General features: G+C 34.7%; 3 protein-coding genes across 3 annotated transcripts; all 3 read right to left on the reverse strand.

Annotated features, from left to right (window-relative positions):
* Positions 1-111: 111 nt before the first annotated feature.
* Positions 112-2,966, reverse strand: LOC130723229 (rRNA-processing protein fcf2-like). The gene is made up of 6 exons (XM_057574199.1): positions 2,817-2,966; positions 1,754-1,990; positions 1,118-1,178; positions 844-921; positions 610-725; positions 112-478 (listed from the first exon to the last, which is right to left on the reverse strand). Exons 1-6 carry the CDS (start codon positions 2,909-2,911, stop codon positions 367-369), a joined length of 699 nt encoding a protein of 232 aa, XP_057430182.1. The 5' UTR covers positions 2,912-2,966; the 3' UTR covers positions 112-366.
* A 2,874-nt stretch (positions 2,967-5,840) lies between these two features.
* On the reverse strand, positions 5,841-6,781 carry LOC130722060 (class-10 pathogenesis-related protein 1-like). The gene is made up of 2 exons (XM_057572654.1): positions 6,500-6,781; positions 5,841-6,329 (listed from the first exon to the last, which is right to left on the reverse strand). Exons 1-2 carry the CDS (start codon positions 6,678-6,680, stop codon positions 6,034-6,036), a joined length of 477 nt encoding a protein of 158 aa, XP_057428637.1. The 5' UTR covers positions 6,681-6,781; the 3' UTR covers positions 5,841-6,033.
* An 8,326-nt stretch (positions 6,782-15,107) lies between these two features.
* LOC130722061 (pathogenesis-related protein 10-like) lies at positions 15,108-16,212 on the reverse strand. Its single transcript, XM_057572655.1, has 2 exons — positions 15,934-16,212; positions 15,108-15,735 (listed from the first exon to the last, which is right to left on the reverse strand). The coding sequence occupies exons 1-2, from the start codon at positions 16,112-16,114 to the stop codon at positions 15,440-15,442; spliced, it is 477 nt and encodes a 158-aa protein (XP_057428638.1). The 5' UTR covers positions 16,115-16,212; the 3' UTR covers positions 15,108-15,439.
* Positions 16,213-22,250: the final 6,038 nt, after the last annotated feature.

Raw genomic sequence — 22,250 nt, forward strand, 5'->3', positions numbered from 1 at the left:
AAAGGTATGGCTTTGGCCTACCCTTGAAGTTTTTCTCCCACGTGCCCACGCAACATTCAAACCTTGTTCTTGTTATTTATATACTCCTATTTGATATTTGATAAAATGTAATTGTTTTTCACTTCATTATATAGTATCCTTTAATAATTAAGATTATCAACCATTAATATACAAAGGGGTGAAGTAGAAAGAGAATTGCCATGCAGCAGATTGAGACTGAAGACAATGGCCACACCAAAATGTTACAAGGAAAAATGCAGCATCAATAGGTTTTACAGATAACTAGGATATTTTCAAATAATGATAATAATTCTAAACTGATCAAAGCATTTAGGAGAGTGTCTACATCTTAAAAAGGGTGGAAATTCAGCGATTCCTCTTTTCTTTTGCTCGCTTCCGGGAACTCCTGCCTTTAATCTTCCAATTTTCATTCCCAGCTGGTTTGTTTTGTTCTTCAATTTCTCGAACCTTCCGCTTCCTAGAAAAAAGTTGATAAACAACGAGTAAGTAGCCTGACGAGCATAGGAAAGTGCATGAACAAGTTTCTATTTTCATTGAGAGGCATTGTCTATTTAAGCAGACAATTATATACTTCACTGCCTATCTTACCTATAGGCTACAAGGTTTTGATCAGCAAGCAGCTCATCTGCTAATGATGCTCTCCTCTCCTTCTTTGTTAATCTTCCTGAGAAGAAGTCCAATGGAGAATCTACAACTGTTCCCATCTGATGATATTCCAATGATCCAAAAATTAAAGCTAACCATATTTGATGTAGCAAATCTATATTGAAGCATATGCTTGTCAATGATCAACATAGTAGTAGTATACAAAAATGAACTTGCCTGGAAATACTTGGGAAGTGTCTTTGATTTTGAATCACCCTTCTTGTAGTGACGCTTGGGATCAATGGCACCCCTCAACTGTTTCAAGATAAGAGCGGTGTACCAAAACAAGATTAGATAGCATGACACAAATTGACGGGATACATTCAAGTTTGTGTGTTCACCCACCCTCAAATGTACATATCCATTGCATGAAAGTTTAACTTGCTAATGTATACAATGTAGAACGAAAAAGTGTATAAAAAGGCAGAGAGATGTTAATACTAAAAAGCACCTTCAATAACTTGAGATCTTTCTGCAACTCAAGGGTGATGGTTTGAGCCGGCATGTTGAACCTGACAGAGATTTCAATATATTTAGATAAATATTTAATCCATTTTATAGTTTCCAACCAAGAGAAAAAGAAAAATCAAGGGAAAAAATAACTGAATAAAATTGACATGAAGATATTGCTTATGTAAATGAAATGAAGATAGATGCATTTGGCCTTGGATCAAATGATATCGATAGTGAGTTGTATACAAGAGCTATCCAAAGCAATTTGAGAGACTGAGTCACTCCCAATTTCCCAGCCTACCTCAGCCTCCCTACCCCTTCCATGCTTATACTCTGAGTCTCATTAGACAGATCCACACACACTCCCCACAAGACAGTTAGTTTGGCCCTTCTCTCTCCTAATTATGATAAGCAGCATTGCACCTCATGATCTGATCTGGTGCATTACTCCTCCTATGCCTCCTTTTATATAGTTTAGTGATTTAAGGCTTTGGACCCACACATTTTTTTAAAGAAAATGTTACTACCACTATAACCAGCTAACCAGTGTAAAATTAATAGATAAACAACCAACGAAATCCAAACCCTGCTTGTGTTCAGAAAATGAGGATTGAGAGAACAATCTAATGCATACCAATTTTTCCCAGCAGTATCTTTAACTTGTTTTCTCAGTAACTTGTTCAATTTTCTAGGATCATTTGGAGGAGCAAAAAGGCCATCAGCCAGCTCTGAAGTGGGTTTCCAAACAGTGCTTCTTGATGCCCCGATTTGAGTTTTTATATGGGATCCATCTGTGGCTTTTAATGAAGATGAAACTGGCAACTGCGGTTGCCATGTCAACCCAACCACTGGCTTCTTTTCTGGCATATTCCTGAATCAAAGTGGATTGCATAATCAGATTCCAAAAATTGTATATAATTATACATATGAGAATGACAATTTCTATGCTACGAAAATCAATTTAATTCTCATGAACAGAGATATAGTTTAAAACATTGGATTAATTTAAACAATATGCCAAAAAACATAATTGAACAAGAGAATAAGCTACACAAATCAAATGAGTAACAAAAGAACAAGCTAAACTCACTATGCTAACCAAAGAACTAAAAAACAAACTTAGGTACAGTGTTATCAATAACGGCACTCCATGGCGGAAAGCCAAAATACCACCATATATGGTGGATGCCATGGCGGCCTTAATTATGCAATTATACAAACACATATTTAAAAACCTGCGTAATGCAATTATACAATACAACTAATAAAAATTCTGCTAACTAATAACAACTTATATCATCAAATATAGACTCAATATCATAGATATAATAGCAAATATCATAACAAAGGTTCAATAGATAATAGATACTAGATAGATATTAAGTCTCATACTCTAATTGAGCATATTACATACCAATTACCAAAACATGATGAAAAATTCAAGTCTAAAGAGTAGAATTTAATCTAAATAACTAATCATCCAATCCCAATGTAGTGTAGTCAAGTTGAGTGCCAATGCCACTTGCACTAAAAAGGGGAAAGAAAACAGAGATTTAAGCAAACAGTAACAGAGGAAAAAGGAGAAGGAACAGAAGGTTGTAACTTGTAAGAATCAACAGTAAGAGAAGAAACAAGCCTTTGGAAGATGAGAGAAAGGGAAACTGAGGAACAGAGGTCAGAGGACGCAGAAACATTACCTGAGAGCCGGACGGAGCAGAGACGCGGTGGCCGGAGGTGGATGGGAAGGAGACTGGGTCAAATTAGGAAAATTGACCCATCTCTCAATTTTCATAAGCAGAAAATTTCTTCACGTTTTCCTAATATTTTAGGGTTTATGAAGAATTTTATATATGATACAATTTAAAAGTTAAAAGGTAAAAGTAATAATGAAAAATTGTTAAAATTTGAAGGATTGTGTATGATATGAATTTAGGGTTTTAAGAGATGGGAAATAGAGACTTTAATAGTTTGTTTTTTTTAAATCAAAATTTTATTAATGAGAAAATTGCAACATAAGTATAAACTAAGTGAGACAAACAAGGCTAAACACACAAAATCAACCAAACAACCCCCAAAGCAAGACAACCCTAAATCAAATTAGGGTGATCTCGCCTAACCTGAGCTTCTAAACCCTTAAGCATAAGAGCTTCTGAGCCTCTAGGACGCAACCCAAGTTCCTTACCAACTAGCCAAATTCTCTTCGCCCTAGTAGTAACTCCCATCCTCGCCAGCGACGGGCTCGAGGAAATCTCGCGGCGGCTCAACCCCCTTATTGTGGCTTCCTTTAGGGCGACCACGTCGTGACCCACCATCCTTCCCCGTTGGGCTGGGCGTCGTCTTCAAATTTTGCAAACCATCCCCCACATCAACTGATGCTTGTGTAGAAGACGAAGCCCCCACAGTCGATAAAGACTCTCCGACACCCAGAGACTGGGGTTGACCCTTTTCCAAATCCCCCACTCCACGAAGGACTTGACCAAACCCCACGTTTGACCCCTTGACTTGAATCTCCCCATTTCCTAGATCGTCCATCCCAACATGAGCTTGATCACTCCCCACCTCCTTTCCATGCTCAAGCCCCAAACGCAACGTGCATGGCGACTAGTCACGAGATCCCTGGGCCAACACGCTCAGAGGTGGTTCGAACCCAACTATTAGAAACTGGTACGTATGGAGCAGCACCAAGCCAAAAATACTGCCCATTCCCATATGATCCATAGTAATCAACATTACAAGTCCCATAAACACCGTACACCTCCCAACCACCCAAGTTGCTCCAATTATAACCATTAGAATTGGCTATGTAATGTCTACAGTGATCAAATTAATTCAACTTGTGATTTTTTTTCTTTCTAGAAAATGAGAATTTTAGGGTTTTAAGTAGAATAGTAATGATAAAGGGACTTGATTTACAATGATTAAAAAGATGATGGACTGAATCTGCTCAAAAAATTACTGGCGAACTAAAACAATCATCATAAAAGTTAAAGGACCAAAAATGGAATTAATCACTTTTTGATGAATCAAGAGAACTAACGCTAGTGTGTTGGTTGTGGAGGAAAATGAAGAAGGAAGAAGAGGGGAGTCTGGAAGTGACTAAAATATTTTAGAGGGACTAATGCTGATGCGGAAAGTTCACATAGTCAATCGTGAGCTAACTAAACTCACCACTTGAGGTGCTCACTTGTGAAAATTGATGACATGTATGCAATTAGATTTATTACAATTAAAAAAATTCAAGCATCTATTGCAAAATATTTTTTTTACAGGGGTCTAATTTTTGTTTTATTTAACCATATGCATCATCCATTGACGCAATCATGTTAATGTCTCCCAAGAGTTTGTCTTCTAAGTATTGAATTTTCAACCTCAAAAGTTTAAATAATCATTGCGACTGACACTCATTAGGTTATTTCACCGAGTTATCATAGATTTGCAGTAGAGAGCAACTACCGTGTCTCAGGTTTTTAGTGACTAAAACATACTTAAGTTTGGAAAATCATCTTAACAAGAATTTGCAGTGTGTTCTATTTTCTTATATTTTTTAATAAATTTAAGGAAAATGTTGAAGGGCACGACAAGTTTTTTCGTGAAATGTGCACGAGACAGTTTCTGGCGGTTTGAAACCGCCAGAAACTTGTAACGCTTGCCGTTTTTTCTGGCACCCAATATTCGTGGCGGTTTTAAACCGCCAGAATTGTTACAATTTGTGTTTTTTTTTCTGGCACCGAAAATTAGTGGCGGTTCAAACCGCCACTAAATGATGCTCGTGCACTCTCGTGCACAATTCTCTCGTGCTCAATAGCACTACTCTAAATTTAATCCATATAAATTATGTGTGGTTGTAATAGAGCCTTACTACAAAAAAGACAGGGCAGAAGCCATCACCTCCCCATTGTGATTGGAGTCACAAATTTTTATGAATTTATATTTATTCACACCCACTTTCTTTTACATTTTATTTTCACTAATTTTTTTTAATATCTCACTCACATCCACTATAATCATCACCTGTTCCTATTACACCATCTATCTAATTTTTTTTTTTCATTTCTCTCTTTGTGGTTAAGCGTGGAATTAAAGTAGCTTTTTTACACACATTCTCATAGTTTTCTGCATTATTATTTTTATAAGCAAAACATTAGAGCATCTCCAATGAGAGTGTGTAATGTCAAATACATACTCCCACCAATATCTATTACCATTGGAGCATATTTTTAATTATTGGGAGTTGGAGCATATTTTTAGTGAATATCATGGTTATACATGAATCAAAATACAAATTTCCTATCCCTAATAAAACTCCAAATCTGCCAACAGGTTTCTGCATTATGAAGTTGAAAAAAACAGTATCCGTTCACAGACTGCTACTAAAATAAATAGCTGTCCTATTCAGCAGTTGGGGAGAGTCCAGATAGGTGAGTAGTTTAAGGGGGCATACGCATTATGTGCTTGACCTGAATTAAAATGACATATCCAAAGTGTAACCAAATTGTTTTGCATTATTTAAAATACGATACACAGGGTGCATCCAATGACTCAATACCAGCACATATAGCTCACATATCTTTGTATTTTTAGTACTTGTCCAAATTCACCCAGTTATCCTCAAACCGACACAAAACAATTACACAAACAGATACTTCATTATTGAAGGGAAGTGCGTGCTTTTCTTTGAGACTTTGATATATATTTCATTCTTTTGTCAACCAGACTTTCAATAAAACCAAGCATTTTCCTTTATTTATTGATGAAGGGAGGTACAACACTCATAGACAATATGGAATCTCACAACTCCGCAGCAAAAGCAAAGAAAATAAAAAAGGAAATCATATTGACAGCCAAATTGAACACACTGAACAATATGTGATGGATCACACCATCTATAAGCAAGCACTTTGAGTTAGAGAGGCTTTAGTTGTAATCAGGGTTGGCCAAAACGTAACCCTCGACCGCCTTGAAAAGACCATCACCCTTGGCCTTGCCAGCCTTGATCTCCTCTTCAGAGGGGCTAGCGTCACCTTTGGTGTGGTAGTTCACTGTGAGCTTTGCAATGGAACCTCCATCAGGCCCTGCAACCAATTTGGCCTCAAATGAGATCTTCTCCACTGTGTCTGGAAGGTCAGAACCTCCAATGATGCTGTAGCTGTATCCGAAATTGGCCTCATCAATTGATTCAATTTTGTGCAACAGGTCCTTGGTTTTGCCATCTGCGTTAATATGAATTACTGGTTAATTTGCAGATCAATATAATGATTTCATTAGATCAACTGATAATGCATGATACGTGTCATATACTATAGACTATAGAGTATATATGTTTATGTAGATCATATATATTAAATTAAGTGACATATAGAGTTAGTCATATTGTGCTGACCTTCCTCGAAAGTGATCTTCTTGATGGTTCCGGCACTGCCATTTCCTTTAACAATTTCAACACTTTTGAAGCCTGGAAGAACCTTTGGGATGATGGAATCACCATCTATGGTGAGAGCTTTGTAAAGCCTAGCTGGGGCAACAGTGGAGGTAGTCTCATCCTGGAAAGTGAAAACACCCATGATAGAATGAAAGGGGAATTTAATTTAACACAAGAGGAGAATGAAACTGGTATGTATTGAGAGAATAAGAAAATGTTGGTTGCTTGTGTGGTTTATGAGCAGAGTTGAGGGTGGTATTTATAGGAAGCAGAGTTGCATTATTTAGAATATGAAAACACATTATTAAATGGGGTGGGCGAAGATGTTGATTGTTTTTTATTTTTTGAAAATGAAGATGTTGATTGTTGACTCATAAGGGTTGGTGGGGCGGCTTTTTCTTCTCATTGCGACTACTTTCACAACTTCACAGTTCACATCAGTTTATACAAACATTTTGATTTATTCAACTTTTTTATTTCTCCATCTAATTATCACTGTATTTTACTTCTTAATTATCAATTATTTTCTTATCACATCAACTATCATATCCACCATTTCTCTCATTTTTATTATTTTCTCACTGTGGACGTGGGTGTGATATTGTTTTGAAGATAAACTTATCAATTCTACATACATTATTTAACACTTATTTTCCTCACTATCTTTTACTTTTGATTGTATTGTATCATATATCATATATTTTTACTTCTATCTCTTTATTTCTCTCACTTTACTCACTTTAAATTGAATACAACCTATAAATGTATATGCAAATTTTTGTTTATATAATACCAAAGAGATGCTGACAGAAAACTAATAATACAAGAGATAATTTTGAGTGAATAAACAATTATGTGCTTTATATATATATTTTTATGATTTTGATTCATACATATCATATTTTATTTTTCTCTCCTTTTCACTAAATTTTTCATCTAGTCTCTCTTCTTTTTCTTTTTACATTACTATTATATCCGTAATTTTTTTTTCCTATCTCAGTATGATTGTGAATGTGATTTTGATGTGATCAGAAATTATCATTTTCTTTTTTAGTACATCGGAAAGATAAATTACACCATTTAAGGATTGACCATGCATGGGCATTCCCCTCCCTAACCTGTATATCATTTAACTTTTACCACTTGAACTATCATCGGCGACTATGCTTTTCTTAATTATCAATAATATATGACAACAACCTTCGAATTTATACGAGTTTTAAATTTGTCCATCAATTTTTTTTGTCACCGTCCACCTAGGCAATGGTGATCGTAAGATATTTTTATTATTTTCGCATCAAAACATGGGACGATAACTAGGACTGAATTTTATTCCCTTATTTTTAATTATAAAATTTCTTAGAGGGGGTCCCTTTAAATAAGAACACATATTATATTTTAGAAAAATATATTACTCTTCTTCGTATAGAGTAATGATATATACACACCTCATTTTTAAAACACTTCATTTCCACCTCTTTTTGTTTCTATCTCTCTCCTCTTACCATCTATCACATCTCATACTTTCTCTCCCTTACTTTTTCTTTTCTTCCTATCTCTCTCATCATTCCACCTCACACACGTGTGAGTAACATTATTCCTTCACTCTTATATTTCTTATACTTTTTATAATTTCAAAATTGTGCTTATCACTTGTAATTAATTTTTTTCAACATTACCAAATACAATAATTAAAGATAAATGTGGAAGATTATGTACACTTTATTTTAAATCTAATATTTTAACTTACATTTATACATATTATTAAATATTTTTTTATTAAGTGAGATCGCCTCAATAAGATCTTATAATTAGAAACTCATAGTACTATGTTGAGCAATTTTCTTCGAAATAATCCATTATTCATTTCATTCATTGATGACATTATCAAAATATCATAGTCATTAGTAAATTAGTCAATTACAACTATGAATGCCATAGTTTGTGATGCGGCTTATGGCATGGGAGAAAATGCATTTAGATCACCCAAACCATACGATCATCAGTGTAATTAGTTCAGATATGTTTGGTTAATCAGATTATTTTTCTTTTAATTGAACCAAACCAATTATAATCAGTTCCATTCTCAATACGATTAGATATCTCTCTATATATATGTTTGTAACTATTTGACTTCATGTTTTAATTTTAACCATTAATGATTAAATTTAATAATTTATAATGTCTCTTGTGATATAGTATTGTACTAATAGAACTTTAAATCGACGTGGGAAAATGCCCCCATCTTACACCAAGTGGATCTATCCCTGGTTGGATTGTATTTGGACAACTTTAGGGGCATTGGGGAAAACAAAGATTAAGAAATGAAAGCAGCCGGATATAAAAATGAATATTCTCTTTATGTGTCCATTGCATTTATATAAAACTAATCTGAATAATCCACTTTGGTTAACTAAAGCTTCACGGATTAGAACAGAATTGTACGCGTGGTGCAAGATGCTCAAGTGTGTGTTTCCTAGACTTGGCTTCATGATGCGACGCTCTTTGTTTGTTTGTTACTTTGCCTAATTACAATTAACCTGGGGTTGTTAAAAAATACAAAAGTGCTCATAACGTGCACAAAAGGTAAACCGCACAAAGACAAGTTGAAGTAATAAATTAAACATATATCAAAAAAAGTGGAACACCGACGAGATTATATGATAATAGTTCAGAACAACTAGCGTGTTTAAATATCACTAATTGAGTGTTTTTTTAATATATAAAAAAGATAACTTGTTTTTATATTAATATGAGTTTTTTTTTGGTACAATATTAATATGAGTTTTATGTCTCATGTCTCTAATTACTTTTAAAATTATTTTTAAGGGTTGTCTAAAATTTAATTGACCAATAAGATTTTTTATAAATAAATTAATAAATAATTAGACAATGAATTATTTAACTCAAACTTTCTCATAAATCATTTTGACAACCCCTAATTTTATTTCTTATTTTTTGTCATGATTAAAAATTACATTAAATTAGGGATATTGGTAAAACATAATTAATTCAACCAGAATAATTTGCATACAGCCCTTTAAAATTAATCCCACGACCACACTTTCTCAACTCATATATCCACCTGTTTTTACTAATTACTACTTAAGTCATTCTTTAGGAACATGTGCAAATGATTTAATTAGTCGTAAGTAGATATTTTTTGTCGTATATAAAGAAAAATACTTACGAAATTAGAGATTTAATTTAGACGGATATTCGTCTAGGTTCTCTAATATCATAGATGTAAACTTTTTGCAGATAGTTTAGGGAATGTAAACTTATGCTTGGACGATATATAGGATGTGGACGCATTCACAAGCATGAGGCACTTGAGCAAAGTAGGAACATTCTCTTTTACTTTTATCCTTCAAAGATGTACGATAATTAACAATATATATTTATTAGGCTTAATTGCACTTTTACTCTCTCATTTTTCATCATTGTGTGAAGTCTCTCTCCCATGATTAAAATGAGCAGATTCCCTCCCTCATGTATTAAGTTGTTAAACTTTGCTCCTTCCGTTAGTCAGTCATTTAAAAGCTAACGGTAGTTGCTATTTTCACCTCTCCTTTTTTTATCTGCACCACCTACACTAAATTAAAAAATATATAATTTATTTTTAAATTTATATATTCAATGTAAAAAAAAAAAATCATCCACTCATCTTCTTCTCTGCCCCTAACCGAAGCCTTCTTCAAGCCCATCACCTACGCCGCCCCTCCCTCACCCACCAAACGCCGCACCAAGATCTCTGTCATCGGCGCCAGCAACGTCGGCATGGCAATCGCCCAGACCGTCCTCACCCAAGACCTCACCGACGAGCTCTCCATCGTCGACAACAAGCCTGACAAGCTCCACGGCGAGGTGCTCGATCGCCAGCACGCCGCTGCCTTCCTCCCCCGCACCCGGATCAGCGCCTCTGTCACTGTCGGCTCCGATCTCATCATCGTCACTGTCGGAGCTCGCCAGATCGCCGGCGAGTCCGTTACTCCCTGGACTCTGTCCGCATCATCGTTTCCAACTCCGTCGATGTGCTCACCTACGTTGCCTGGAAGCTCTCCAGGTTCCCATCGAACCGGGTCATCGGGTCGGGCACCAACCTTGACTCCTCTCACTTCCGTTTCCTCATCGCCGATCATCTCAACGTCAACACTCAGGGCGTGCAGGTCACTCTCTAATTTTCCTCTTTGCTTGGTGATGGAGAAGAAGGAATGATGGAGGATTTTCTAGGTTATTTGATGCGACTTTCCTGGGCTTGGCTAGGCTGGGATTGAGGGCGGTGGCGTTGTGGGTGGAGGTGGCGTTTTGGGTGGCGGTGTGGTGCTATAGCAGAAATTGAGATGAACTTGGATGTAGTACTGGTGCTGTAATTAAAGTGGATGAAGAGAAAGTGGCATGGTGATGGTTGTGGGTTGAAGGAGAAGTGGGGAGAAGAAAATGATGGGTTTGGGGTGCTGCAACAACAAAGAATTTTCTGGGTTGTTTGATGTGAATTTCCTAGGCTTGGCCGTGGCGTTTTGGGTGGCGGTGGTCGTTCATGGTTGCCGTAGAGAAGAAGATGACATTGAATATATAAATTTAAAAATAAAATATTTTTTTATGGGAAAAAATAAAAAAATATATTTTTTAATTTAGTGTGAGTGGTGTAGATAGTAAAAGGAGAGGTGAAAATAACAACCGTCGTTAGCTTTCAGACGGCTGACTAACGGAAGGAGCAAAATTTAACAACTTAATACATGAGGGAGGAAATCTGCTCATTTTAAACATGATGGAGGGATTTCACACAATGATGAAAGATGAGGGAGTAAAAATGCAATTAAATCTATTGTTTACTTACTATGATAAATTATGTTTTTAATTCATAAAGAAACATTATTGATAAAGAAAGGATGTGACAGAAATGAATAGTACTTGCCTTATCCCAACGCAGTAGCAACTACTACTGCATGCCACGATATATAAACGTGCCAGGTGGTGGATCAAAAGTTCATGCGATCGGATTTGAAGACTGAGTCACCTGCAAATTACTAATGAGAAAGAGACGCATGTCTATGTGGATGGATCTCTACACTATTGACAAAAACGAACAAATTTAATCGTAATGAAATCATATCACATCAATATTTCATGAATAATGTTACTTTGATAATTGATTTCCACCTCCCCTTAGGTTAAGAAGAAAAATGAGAGAGTGTAATATGATTTGTGATGTGACACAAAATGTAAAGAGAAATAAGGAAAAACGTGTGAAAATAAAATAAAAGTGAAAGTGAGGTACGTGTGTGTGCATCATTACTTGAATACTCATATTTCATTGCATGTCTATGTTTTTTAAAAGTAAATATTTGTAAACCAGTCTCTGCTCAAAAATCATTCACCTTTAATTCCTCCTTGAGCAAACATTCAATGAGCATTCCATTGGTTAATGGGCGGAGCAAAGCCCAGCCTGCCCGGGCACTTGCCCAGACTCTGGCAAAAAAAATTATTTGGGTTGCAGGGCCTTTTTTTGGTTCGAGGTCTAGTCTGCTTGGTAAAAAAACTGACCCATGTATGTTCGTTCTTGGAACCACGCACACTACAATAATGATTCATGAAAGAAAAAACACTTAGGGCTTGTTTGTTTCCTATTTTCAAAACAGTTTTCAGAAAATCTGTTTGGTATGACCTGTTTTATAAAACAGTTCTCATTTTTAATTTTTTAAACTAAAAAACTAAAACAGCTGAAAAATGTTTTCAGTTTCTATTTTTAGTTTTCATATATCAGTTTTCTAAATGTTGCAAAACATGTCATTTAACCTGTTTTATTCTTCTGAAAACTGTTTTCAAAAATTATTTTTGAAAAATTATGGCTAAAAAGCACTTTTGGCCCCTGATGTTTCAAGTTTGTGTAAATTCTGCCCCTACTCTATTTTTGTCGATGTTTCTACCCCTCATGTTTTCAAACGAGACGGTGCACTGTTTGAAAACATGAGGGGTAGAAACATCGACAAAAATAGATAGGGGCAGAATTTGCACAAACTTGAAACATCAGGGGCCAAAAATGCTTTTTAGCCAAAAATTATTTTAAAAACTGGAAACAAAACTATGCCCTTATATTTTCTTGCAGATTGTACTTTTACATTTTCTGCAAAAAAAATTTGATATATTTTTTTTAAAGAAAACTTCGCAAGAAATAAGTTTTCTAGGATTTTAAACCACCGCTAAATCACGGTTGTTAAATTCAAATAAAAATTCACTTTTTTATAAGCAAAGATGTATTTAATTTAAAACTAGTACAAAAGTGCTATAACTCAAATAGAAAAATCAGCATCAACAAGCAAAATCCACGGTGTAAGTGGTGTTTTATTTACAAAAAAAAAAAACTTTTTTTTAATGCCTATTCTATTGCTGTGTTATCTGATTTTAAGAATGTGACATGTATTAAAATTAGGAAGAGATGAAACACAAAAAAAAAAAGGGAGTAGCTCAACCAAGTCTGTGAGGTGACAAAAAATAATAAAAAGATCTGATAGATATTTAGAAACAAAGGGAGTATTCCTTCCATTCTTATGTAATTTTTTAGGAAGAGATAAAACACATAAATTAAGATATGCAATTAATTTTATTGATTTTAAAACAAATAAAATATGTTATCTATTTTACCCTTTTAGAATTTATTTATTACTATCTCACATCATTTTAATCTCTTACATTAATTCTCTCCTCATTTGATATTTAGATTTTATGGGAAGTGATAATATTATAATTTATTACAAGATGATATCATTGAAAAAACTTGTTTAATGTTATCTTAAATTTGTTAAATTGTAAGTGAACAATTAACTAAAAGTTGTAGAGAAATGCAAATTTATGGTGGGGCTTGGACTCCATCAAGCTCTGCCAATTAATGCCCGTCGTCATGCTTGTTCGATGGCGGCTACCGGAGGGTGTGGGAGGTGCTCCGCAGCAGTTAAGGATATCCTCCACTGTTTACAAGACTGTCCTCATTCAAGGGAAGTTTGGAATCGGCTAGGTTGTAGCTCCTTTGGTGGCTTTCTCTCTTCTGACGGTTGGTCTTGGCTGCTAAGCATTATGAAGCAACCAAATGTTGAGAAGTTGATCTATATCTTGTGGTGGATTTGGAGATAGCGAAATAACATGGTTCTAGGAACTGAAATCTGGAATATTGAAGATGTGTTGCGCTTTATCCTAAGGGACTGGAATGACTTGATGCTTTCTTTGGATGTGCATGTAGTAACACCCACAGTGAGAACTTGGCAACCTCCAGAAGCAGGATGGGTTAAACTCAATACAGATGATAGTTGCAACAGAGGCTTGGCGCATATCGGCTGTGGTGGTGTGGTCCGAGACCATTTTGTCAAGTGGCTTTGGGGTTTCTCGAGCTATGAGGGCTATGGGGATGTGTATATGGCTGAGCTTTTAGGTGTTGTTCGTGGTTTGCAACAAGCTTGGCAAAGGGGCTTCATACGTATTATCTGTGAGTCAGATTGTTTGAGTGTGATTGAATCTTTGAACTCAAACAGAACCTTGAACCTCCACTCATGTGGTGCTCTACTTACGGAGGTGAAATGCTTGCTCATGGAAGAGGGGGAGGTTGTGTTTCAACATGTAACTCGAGAGAAGAACATGGTGGCTGATAGCTTGGCGAAGCTTGGGGTGGAAAGAAGATGGACTATGATCTCTTGGAGCTCCCCTCCAACTGAGTTTGTTAAGTTGAGAAATTTAGGCTAATTTTTCTTGCTTTGCTTGTGTTTTTTGTTTTCGTAATCTACCAAAAAAAACTAAGAGGGCAACTTTAGCTCCTTTCCTCATAAATAAATGTGCCTAGGAGAATTGGTGATTTAGGATTTAAATAATAACTTAAGGATGGATAATATTTTATTTAAAATATAAGTAAAATCAGTTATCACGATAGTATTGTACAATTCAATACTCCCTCCATTCCTATTTATTTGTCCAGGAAGAGAAGACTCACACAAATTAAGGAAATCAATTAATTGTGTTGATTTTCATAAAAATATTATTTGTTTTCCTATCTCACCCTTTAGAATGTACTTTATCTTTCTTCATTTATTATACTTTTAAGGGCATTTCTTGTAAAAACATCAATTAATGCTGTCTTAAAACTCTAAGTGGACACATATATAAAAACAAAAAATTTCTTCAAAGTTGACAGTTAAGAAGAAACGGGTGGAATAGTTTTATTTAACAACAAAAAAGATATATTATTATTAATAAAAAAGATTGATGTGGACAACACCCACATGCATATAGGGTACATCATAACCAAACCCCACCCGTGCATATAATTTTTTTTTTTTTTTGATATAGTGCATATAAAATGAAGCAGAGTAAGTAATTCTTATTGAGTTGCTCCTAGAATAAATGAATCTCTCTCCTCTATTTATAAATGAAGTCCTCCTCTTTATAAATATAATATACTATTACATTATTTAAACATGAATTGTCCAAGTTACCCCCGTGAGAGTTATTTAATCTCAATCATATGTATGGAAATTCCTATCATACCCCTGTTCAAAACTCAAAAGTCCTTTTGAGAAAAAGATTCGTTCAAACCGAGAAAAAGACAACTTCATTAATTAGTTGACTCAGAAAAATAATAAAATAAAAAAGATAGAGTGATAGACCAAATTTTCCATTTGGCAATCCTATTTTTATGAATTTTATCTGATATACTCAATCGAGCAAAGGCAAGACATGATCAATTTTCAGCAAACACTGAAGACATACAAGATAGTCCAAACCAACTTGAGAAAGATTAAAAGATGTACCAAAAAGCCTCAAGCCTCAGCATGCAGCAATACATGAACCGGAGGTTATTGATTACTTAGCACCACCATAACCAAGTCCTTATTACTTCAAAATACGCTCCATACATCAATTATAATCAGGATTTGCCAAAAGGAAACCTTCAGCAATCTTTACAATCCCATTCACCTTGGCTTGAGAAGCTTTCACAGTCTCCTCACTGAGGGTGGTATCACCTTTGGTGAAGTATTGAGCTTGGACCTCCCTAATGCATCCCCCATTTGGGCCTTCCACAAATTTGCTCTTAAATTGGACCTTCTCCAATGGGTCAGCCAACCCAGTGCCCCCAATTATGCTGAAGTTGTACACAAGCTCTTTCTCATCAACTTCATCAACTCTGTGCAGCATATACTTGCTTTCACCACCTGCCATCAAATCAATTCTATTCACATTTCTTTCAAAGTAAAAGTAAGTAACCATGGTTTTAATTTCATGGTCAATTTCAATTTGTTACATCTTATAATTAATGTGAGCATGAGACAATTAACTATCTCACGGATACTCTGATACCGTATAATGAACCAACTATTTTAAAAGTTTAAACGGTTGCGTTAAGACGTTACCATCAAGCACGGTCATCTTCTTGATGGTTCCAGCAGCCCCGGTTCCTTCGATGAATTCAACACTCTGGATGGGTTCAACAATCTTAGGGAAGACGTTGTGGAAATCAGTTGACATGGCTTTGAAAAGCCTAGCAGGAGCCACAGCAGCAGGGGTGGAAAATTCATCACTAACAACACCCATGATGAAATTAAAATCAACTTAAGCTACAAAAAAACAAAGGGTTATGAGAATATGTTATGTGTTGCTTCCTGCTGTGTAGTTTCTGAGTAGGGAAGAGATACACATTATATAAACCACTGGCTGGCGGTGCATTCACTATCATGTGCTTGGTAGGTGAAGCTGAGTAGGTTAGTTGTGTGTCTCTATTGGAATGTTATGATTTATATTTCTTTTTTGTTCTTGAAAAATTCAATGCGGAAATAGCTTTTTAGATTTAATGATTAAAAATAAAATCATGTATTTTTAGTCATTAAAAGCAGTCCATTACATCAGACATTAAAGATGTTATTTTTGTTAAATGTGAATGGTATATTGAGAAAAAACAATTTAATTTTGAAAAACTTGATATTTAAGCCAAATGATACTAGTATTTGTGAAAAAGCTTGGAAGAAATTTCAATGATTAGACTGCTTAGTCAAAGTTGGCGGATTTAAATTGCATACCGCAGATAAGAGGATGATGTTGATGTTGTGCCAGTCTGCATTATTGGTGGGTTTTTTTAAAACAATAATTGCGTATTTAGTAAAATGAATTAACAATAGTTTGAGATAAATTAATTGTCAGTTTCTCAATTACACTCTTACTTGCCAAATAATTTTAAACATAATCTTCCTACTGCATGGTATTGTTCCATCACTAAGCAGTGTATATGATTTTGATTTGAGTTTCAGATGATTAGTTATCACAGTTGGTTGTGAAACACTTTGGGAAAAAAATCCTGCTAAAGTGTAGTATTATACTTCATCCGTTCCAAAATTCTAAAATGTAAGTTGTTTTAGAATTTATACCATATTTCAAAATATAAGTTGTTTTGCAAAACCAATGCATTTTTTCTCTCTTTCTTCCTTATATATCCTTATTTAATATTATATCTCTTAATTACCACTTTCAATTTTCACCTATCACAACTCTCACTATCCACTTAATCAATAATAACATTTCTCTCTCATTAATATAACACAATTTTAAATAGGGGTATTTTAATCAAAAAAATTATCAATTAATGAGCTCTTAAATAATGTGCACAACCTAAAATAACCTACATTTTGGAACGGAGGGAGTAAAAATTTGATAATCCACCCTGTTATCTAATAATTTTGAGACCTCACTCTGGAAAGTGAGGCACTCAAAAACCACACTCTCCTTCACAAATTGCCACGTCATTTTTTCTAATAAAAAAAACTCTCTCTCTCTCTTCAATTGAGCAATCGTGCTTCTCACACGCTGTGCTGAAACTCTTCTTCACGTATGTTCTCCACATCCTGCATTCTCCTCTTCCAACTGAAACCTCTCTCTTCCCCTGAAATTTCTCCACTTCGAATCAGTTATTCACAATCCTGTAAACCTCTCCCAAATCATATATTATGGAATTCAAATTGATTTTCGATTTGCATTTTGAAAATCCAGCGCCTTGGGGGAAAATTTGGGGCTTTTTCAGGAGAAAATGCGGAATTCACATGACATTCCTTTCTATTGAATTCCCATTCCTGCTCATCAATGCGGAATTTCGGAGTTTCCTTCTGCAAAAATTTTGAAGCGAAATTTCAAGTGGTCGAATCGATGTTGTGGTCTTATCAGTAAAGCTCTGAAGGTCTGTTTCAACATCTTATGGGTATGCTTTTTTTTTTTCAAGTTTCTATTTTTTACATTTCTGGAACTTTTCTCAATCGACTTCGTGCAGATAAACAGAATCTCAACTGATTTGTTTATATGAGACATCGAACCATTTTAGAATTGAATCTGTTTTCATTTCCAAATTTCTGAAGTCTGAAAACTGCATATAGTGTCTTATATTAATAATTGTTGTAGCAGAATTTTTGTTACAGTATATTTGTTTCTTCTGAGTTGTTTTTTGACACTGACCAAACTAGAATTAGTGATTTAGATGGCCAAAGGAGTGGCGAGGGAGAAAGAAATTGGACTATTAGTGAATTAGTATTGATGTGTGTACTAAATAACTTCTATTTTATATGTTTAAGATTTGCATATTCTTTTACAAATTTGTCGATTTTGCCTGTGTAACGCAACAACGGGGGATTTCTTATTTGCCACAAGGACATAAGGATGAACCCTCAGGATCTTTCTTCTTAACCCTTTTTTTTTTGGTTGTAACCTTCATTGATCGTGTTTTGCATGTTACATTTCTGGAACTTACAAATGCTTAAACTGAATTCTGACTTTCCATCATATGACTTTACACTGAAAATATAAAGGCCATCCTCTTGATCGTGTTTTGCATGTTACAAAAAATCAGAGATTCAGGAGCAGATGAAAGAGGCTCATGAGGTGAATTCTGTACAACTAATAACTTTGGAGATTATACAAGCCACAGAGACATTGCAGCAAGTTTCTTATAAGTGAGAAGAAACCTCCCTGAGAAACCTTGCTTCCTCACCTAATGCAGAATTAGAACAAATGAAAGTGCAAGAGGAACTTAAGGAGAATTAAAAAGGAAGAGACAGGTTTTGTGGAGGAAAAAGATTATGATGCATGTTTCTTTACCTATATGAAATTACATCTCTGCCTTATATTTTTAATTAGTTTGACTTTCTTATGTTTTAACCCTTCCTTAGGTTTAGTTTAGTTGGTCGATTGGTACTTGGTGAGTTAATGCATTGCTTTTTTTTTCTCCTCTGTTTTAGTATAGTTTAGTTAGATCTATTAAACATATATGTACCCATCAAAACAGTATCCTAGAAAATCTGTTTTAACATACAGATTTGTTTGGCAATGGCATAATTCTATTGAAACTGGTTTGCTCAATAGACACTTTCCATCATTTGTCTTAATTGAATTTATCTAATTCTGTCAACTATCTATATGTTGCATGTTGTCTTCAAGATAATGAATATCTTTGATATCTTGAAATAGTTAGATGAATAGGTTGCCTTAATATGTGTGTTTGCTGCAGAATTCATCAACCAGTCAAAATGCTTAAGAAAGAAAGGGTTCTAGCACAAAGATGCAGGTTGGTGTGTTCATTCAGATTCGTTCTAAGAGAAGAAAGAAAGGGTTTGAGCACAAAGAAACAAGTTGGGTGTGGTCATTCAGTTTCAATGTTTCATTTTGTTTTTAGTCATGGTAACAAACGCTTTTGATTATTTAAGAAATTCAAAATGCTTTTGTTCAAGCACAACGAAGCATTTTAATGTTTACTCTTTCTATATTGTAATTGATGTTGGTTGTTTCTACCCTACATTTTGTTTTTGTTTTTAGCTTCATGAAACTGTGTTTGATTAAGATTTTCACCTGGTGTTTTTTAATAGAATGGGAACTTTAGATGATAGATTTTTCCTTTGACTAAATACCCAAAATAATAGTTTCTTTTAAGCTATGTTCTGTCTTCTTTTGTGAAAGTTACTTGCAATCTCTTTTTTATCCAAATAAATACACATTAATTCTCATGTATGTTAGAATTAGCTCGAAGTGTGATGCTAGAGTATCCGTAGATCTTTATACCTCATGAGTGGAAGTGTTTTCAGTTAGGTCAAGGAGAATTGATTATATTAATTTCTAAATAATTATACAAGCTCAAGAGATATATTTTTAGCACATGCTCAAGAGAGCCACGGTGATAAAGTGGTGTGCTTTACTTTGTAAGTTTTAACGATTAATTCTTATGGATATCAGAGATTGCAAGAATATGGTAAAAGGCTTAACCAATACTGAATCTCAAGTATTCTACCAAACCAGTCATTCCTTTCTATTCTCTTGACAGAAATGAATTTTTTTCAAAATTTAGAACAAAATAAAAGCTTTGCTGGATTGTCCAAGTAAGCTAGGATATCACGATTTATATATTCTCTACTGTCTATATTAAAAGTAGGACAGTCTTTTCAAATTCAAGTAGTAATTCTTTTATTTCCATAAAAAAAGTAATAATTCTTTTATTATCTTTTCATTGTATATGGGAATTAATTTTTAAACATAATTTGATCTAATTATTTACTTTCTCATATTTTATTAATTTAAGAGAACAGACTAAGTTCAACACTTGGAATGTAATCACGCTAAACTTCAGTTTGCATAAAGGATAAAAGGGGAGTGCTGCCAACTTCAACTTCATAGAGTTTTTATTTTTTCAAAAACAAACTTCATAGAGTTAGTAAAGTGTTAATTACATTTTTAAGCTAAAATATTTAATCTTTATATACTAATTAAAACATTTTTTAGATTTTTTACAAAGAAAAATACCCGTCCACCCGTGCATTGCACGGGCTACTTACTAGTAATTCTAATAAATGTGGTTTTTTTATGTGTCAAACTAGCTATAAATATAGAGGCCACAGACCAAATAATCCACTCCTACAATTACAATGATATTCAAAGGACTTTTCTACTACAAATTCCAAACTTTCATGATATAATATAATTACAATGATATTCAAAGGACTTTTCTACTACAAATTCCAAACTTTCATGATATAATATAATTGCGTGCAGGAAAGGAAAGATAAATATGAAATTGTATAACCGATGGCTATGACTTGAGTCTTGACTCTAGAAAAAGACAGCGCTAGCAACCATTAGGACTCTTCAACATTGGCGAGCAAATGTTCACTATTTGTCAAATAGGTGAAATTTAATTTTAGTCCTCCTCTGAAATTTTGAAAACCTTTCTCGTTTTAGGAAATATCTCATGTATTAGTCCTAGCCGGAGTCTGAAGTTCTGATGTCTTTTGCTAAGTATCCTTGTCAGACCTACGTGGAACTACGTGGAACTATTAAATTGGTGCTTTTATTTGCTTCTCTTCAATACCCCCAAAACAGATTTCACAGATCCTTTTGAGATCTTAGCTTCCTTGGGGTCTTAGGACTCAGGATCAACTGCAGCTTAGCATGGACTCCAGCCATGAGGCTTTAACATTTGTTTTATCTGGTCTACTGGATAAAGTAGCCCTTCTTTCAATTCAGCCATCTTAACATGCCTCCACTCTACACCCACCACCACCTCACTTCCCTACCCCATCTTCCTTCCCATGCTCATCCCCTGAGTTTAATTCAAACAACCATACCTAACCCTACCATTTTCCTAAAACACCCAAACTCCAGCTCAATGATTTCAATGGATCTAATCCATTAGTTGGATTGGTTGTTCCAAGCTGATCAATACTTCCACTATACCAAACACCTTGTTGGTGTTTTCAACGTAACACACAATAAAACTGAGTGGAGAGAATACTGATTTTATTGAATAATTATCTGCCTTTAAATACAGATGCTACTGTAACAGAATGAAATTTAAAAACAATAACTGACTTCCTAAACAATATGCACTAACATAAACATGCTGATAAATAACAATAATTAAAGAATACTTCTAGAAACTTAGTCAAACAGCTAACAAAATAACTAATTCAAATGCTGATACACAAGTTCAACACTCCTCCTTGTATCAGCGGTTGACAACTCCAAGCTTCTTTCTTAGCAACTCAAACCTGCTTCTAGGAAGAGCTTTAGTGAAGATATCTGACAGTTGGTCTTCAGTCTTGCAGTACTTCAAGCAAACTGCACCATCTCTCTGCACATCTCTGAGAAAAAATAATTTAATGCTAAAATGTTTGTCTTTCCATGAAAGACTGGCTTTCTAGAGATTGCAATAGCTGCCTGATTGTCCACCATTACTTCTGTAGTTGTCTTTTGCTCCAAGAGCAAATCAATTAGCATTTTTCGCAGCCATAAAGCTTGATTAACAGCTGTTGTTGCTGCTGTAAATTCTGCTTCAGCAGTTGACTGTGCAACAATCTCTTGTTTTTTTGAAACACCAAGAGAATATCCCTGATCCAAAACTGAAACAGTAGCCTGAGGTGCTTTTCATATCATCTAAAGACCCTGCCCAATCACTATCAGAATAACCCTGTAACTTGAAGGTTTGTGATTGACTGAAATTAATTCCATAATTTAAGGTCCCCTTGACATACCTCAACACTCTTTTTGCTGCTTTGAAATGAGATTCTTTTGCACAATTTATGAATCTTGTGAGTACATTTACAGCATACAAGATTTCAGGTCTTGTTGCTGTGAGATACATTAAGCAGCCAATTAAACTTCTGTAGAGTGCTTCATCCACTTGTTCTGTTCCATCATCCTTGCATAA

The sequence above is a fragment of the Lotus japonicus genome, chromosome 6, assembly GCF_012489685.1.
Source record: "Lotus japonicus ecotype B-129 chromosome 6, LjGifu_v1.2".
Lineage (NCBI taxonomy): Eukaryota > Viridiplantae > Streptophyta > Magnoliopsida > Fabales > Fabaceae > Lotus > Lotus japonicus.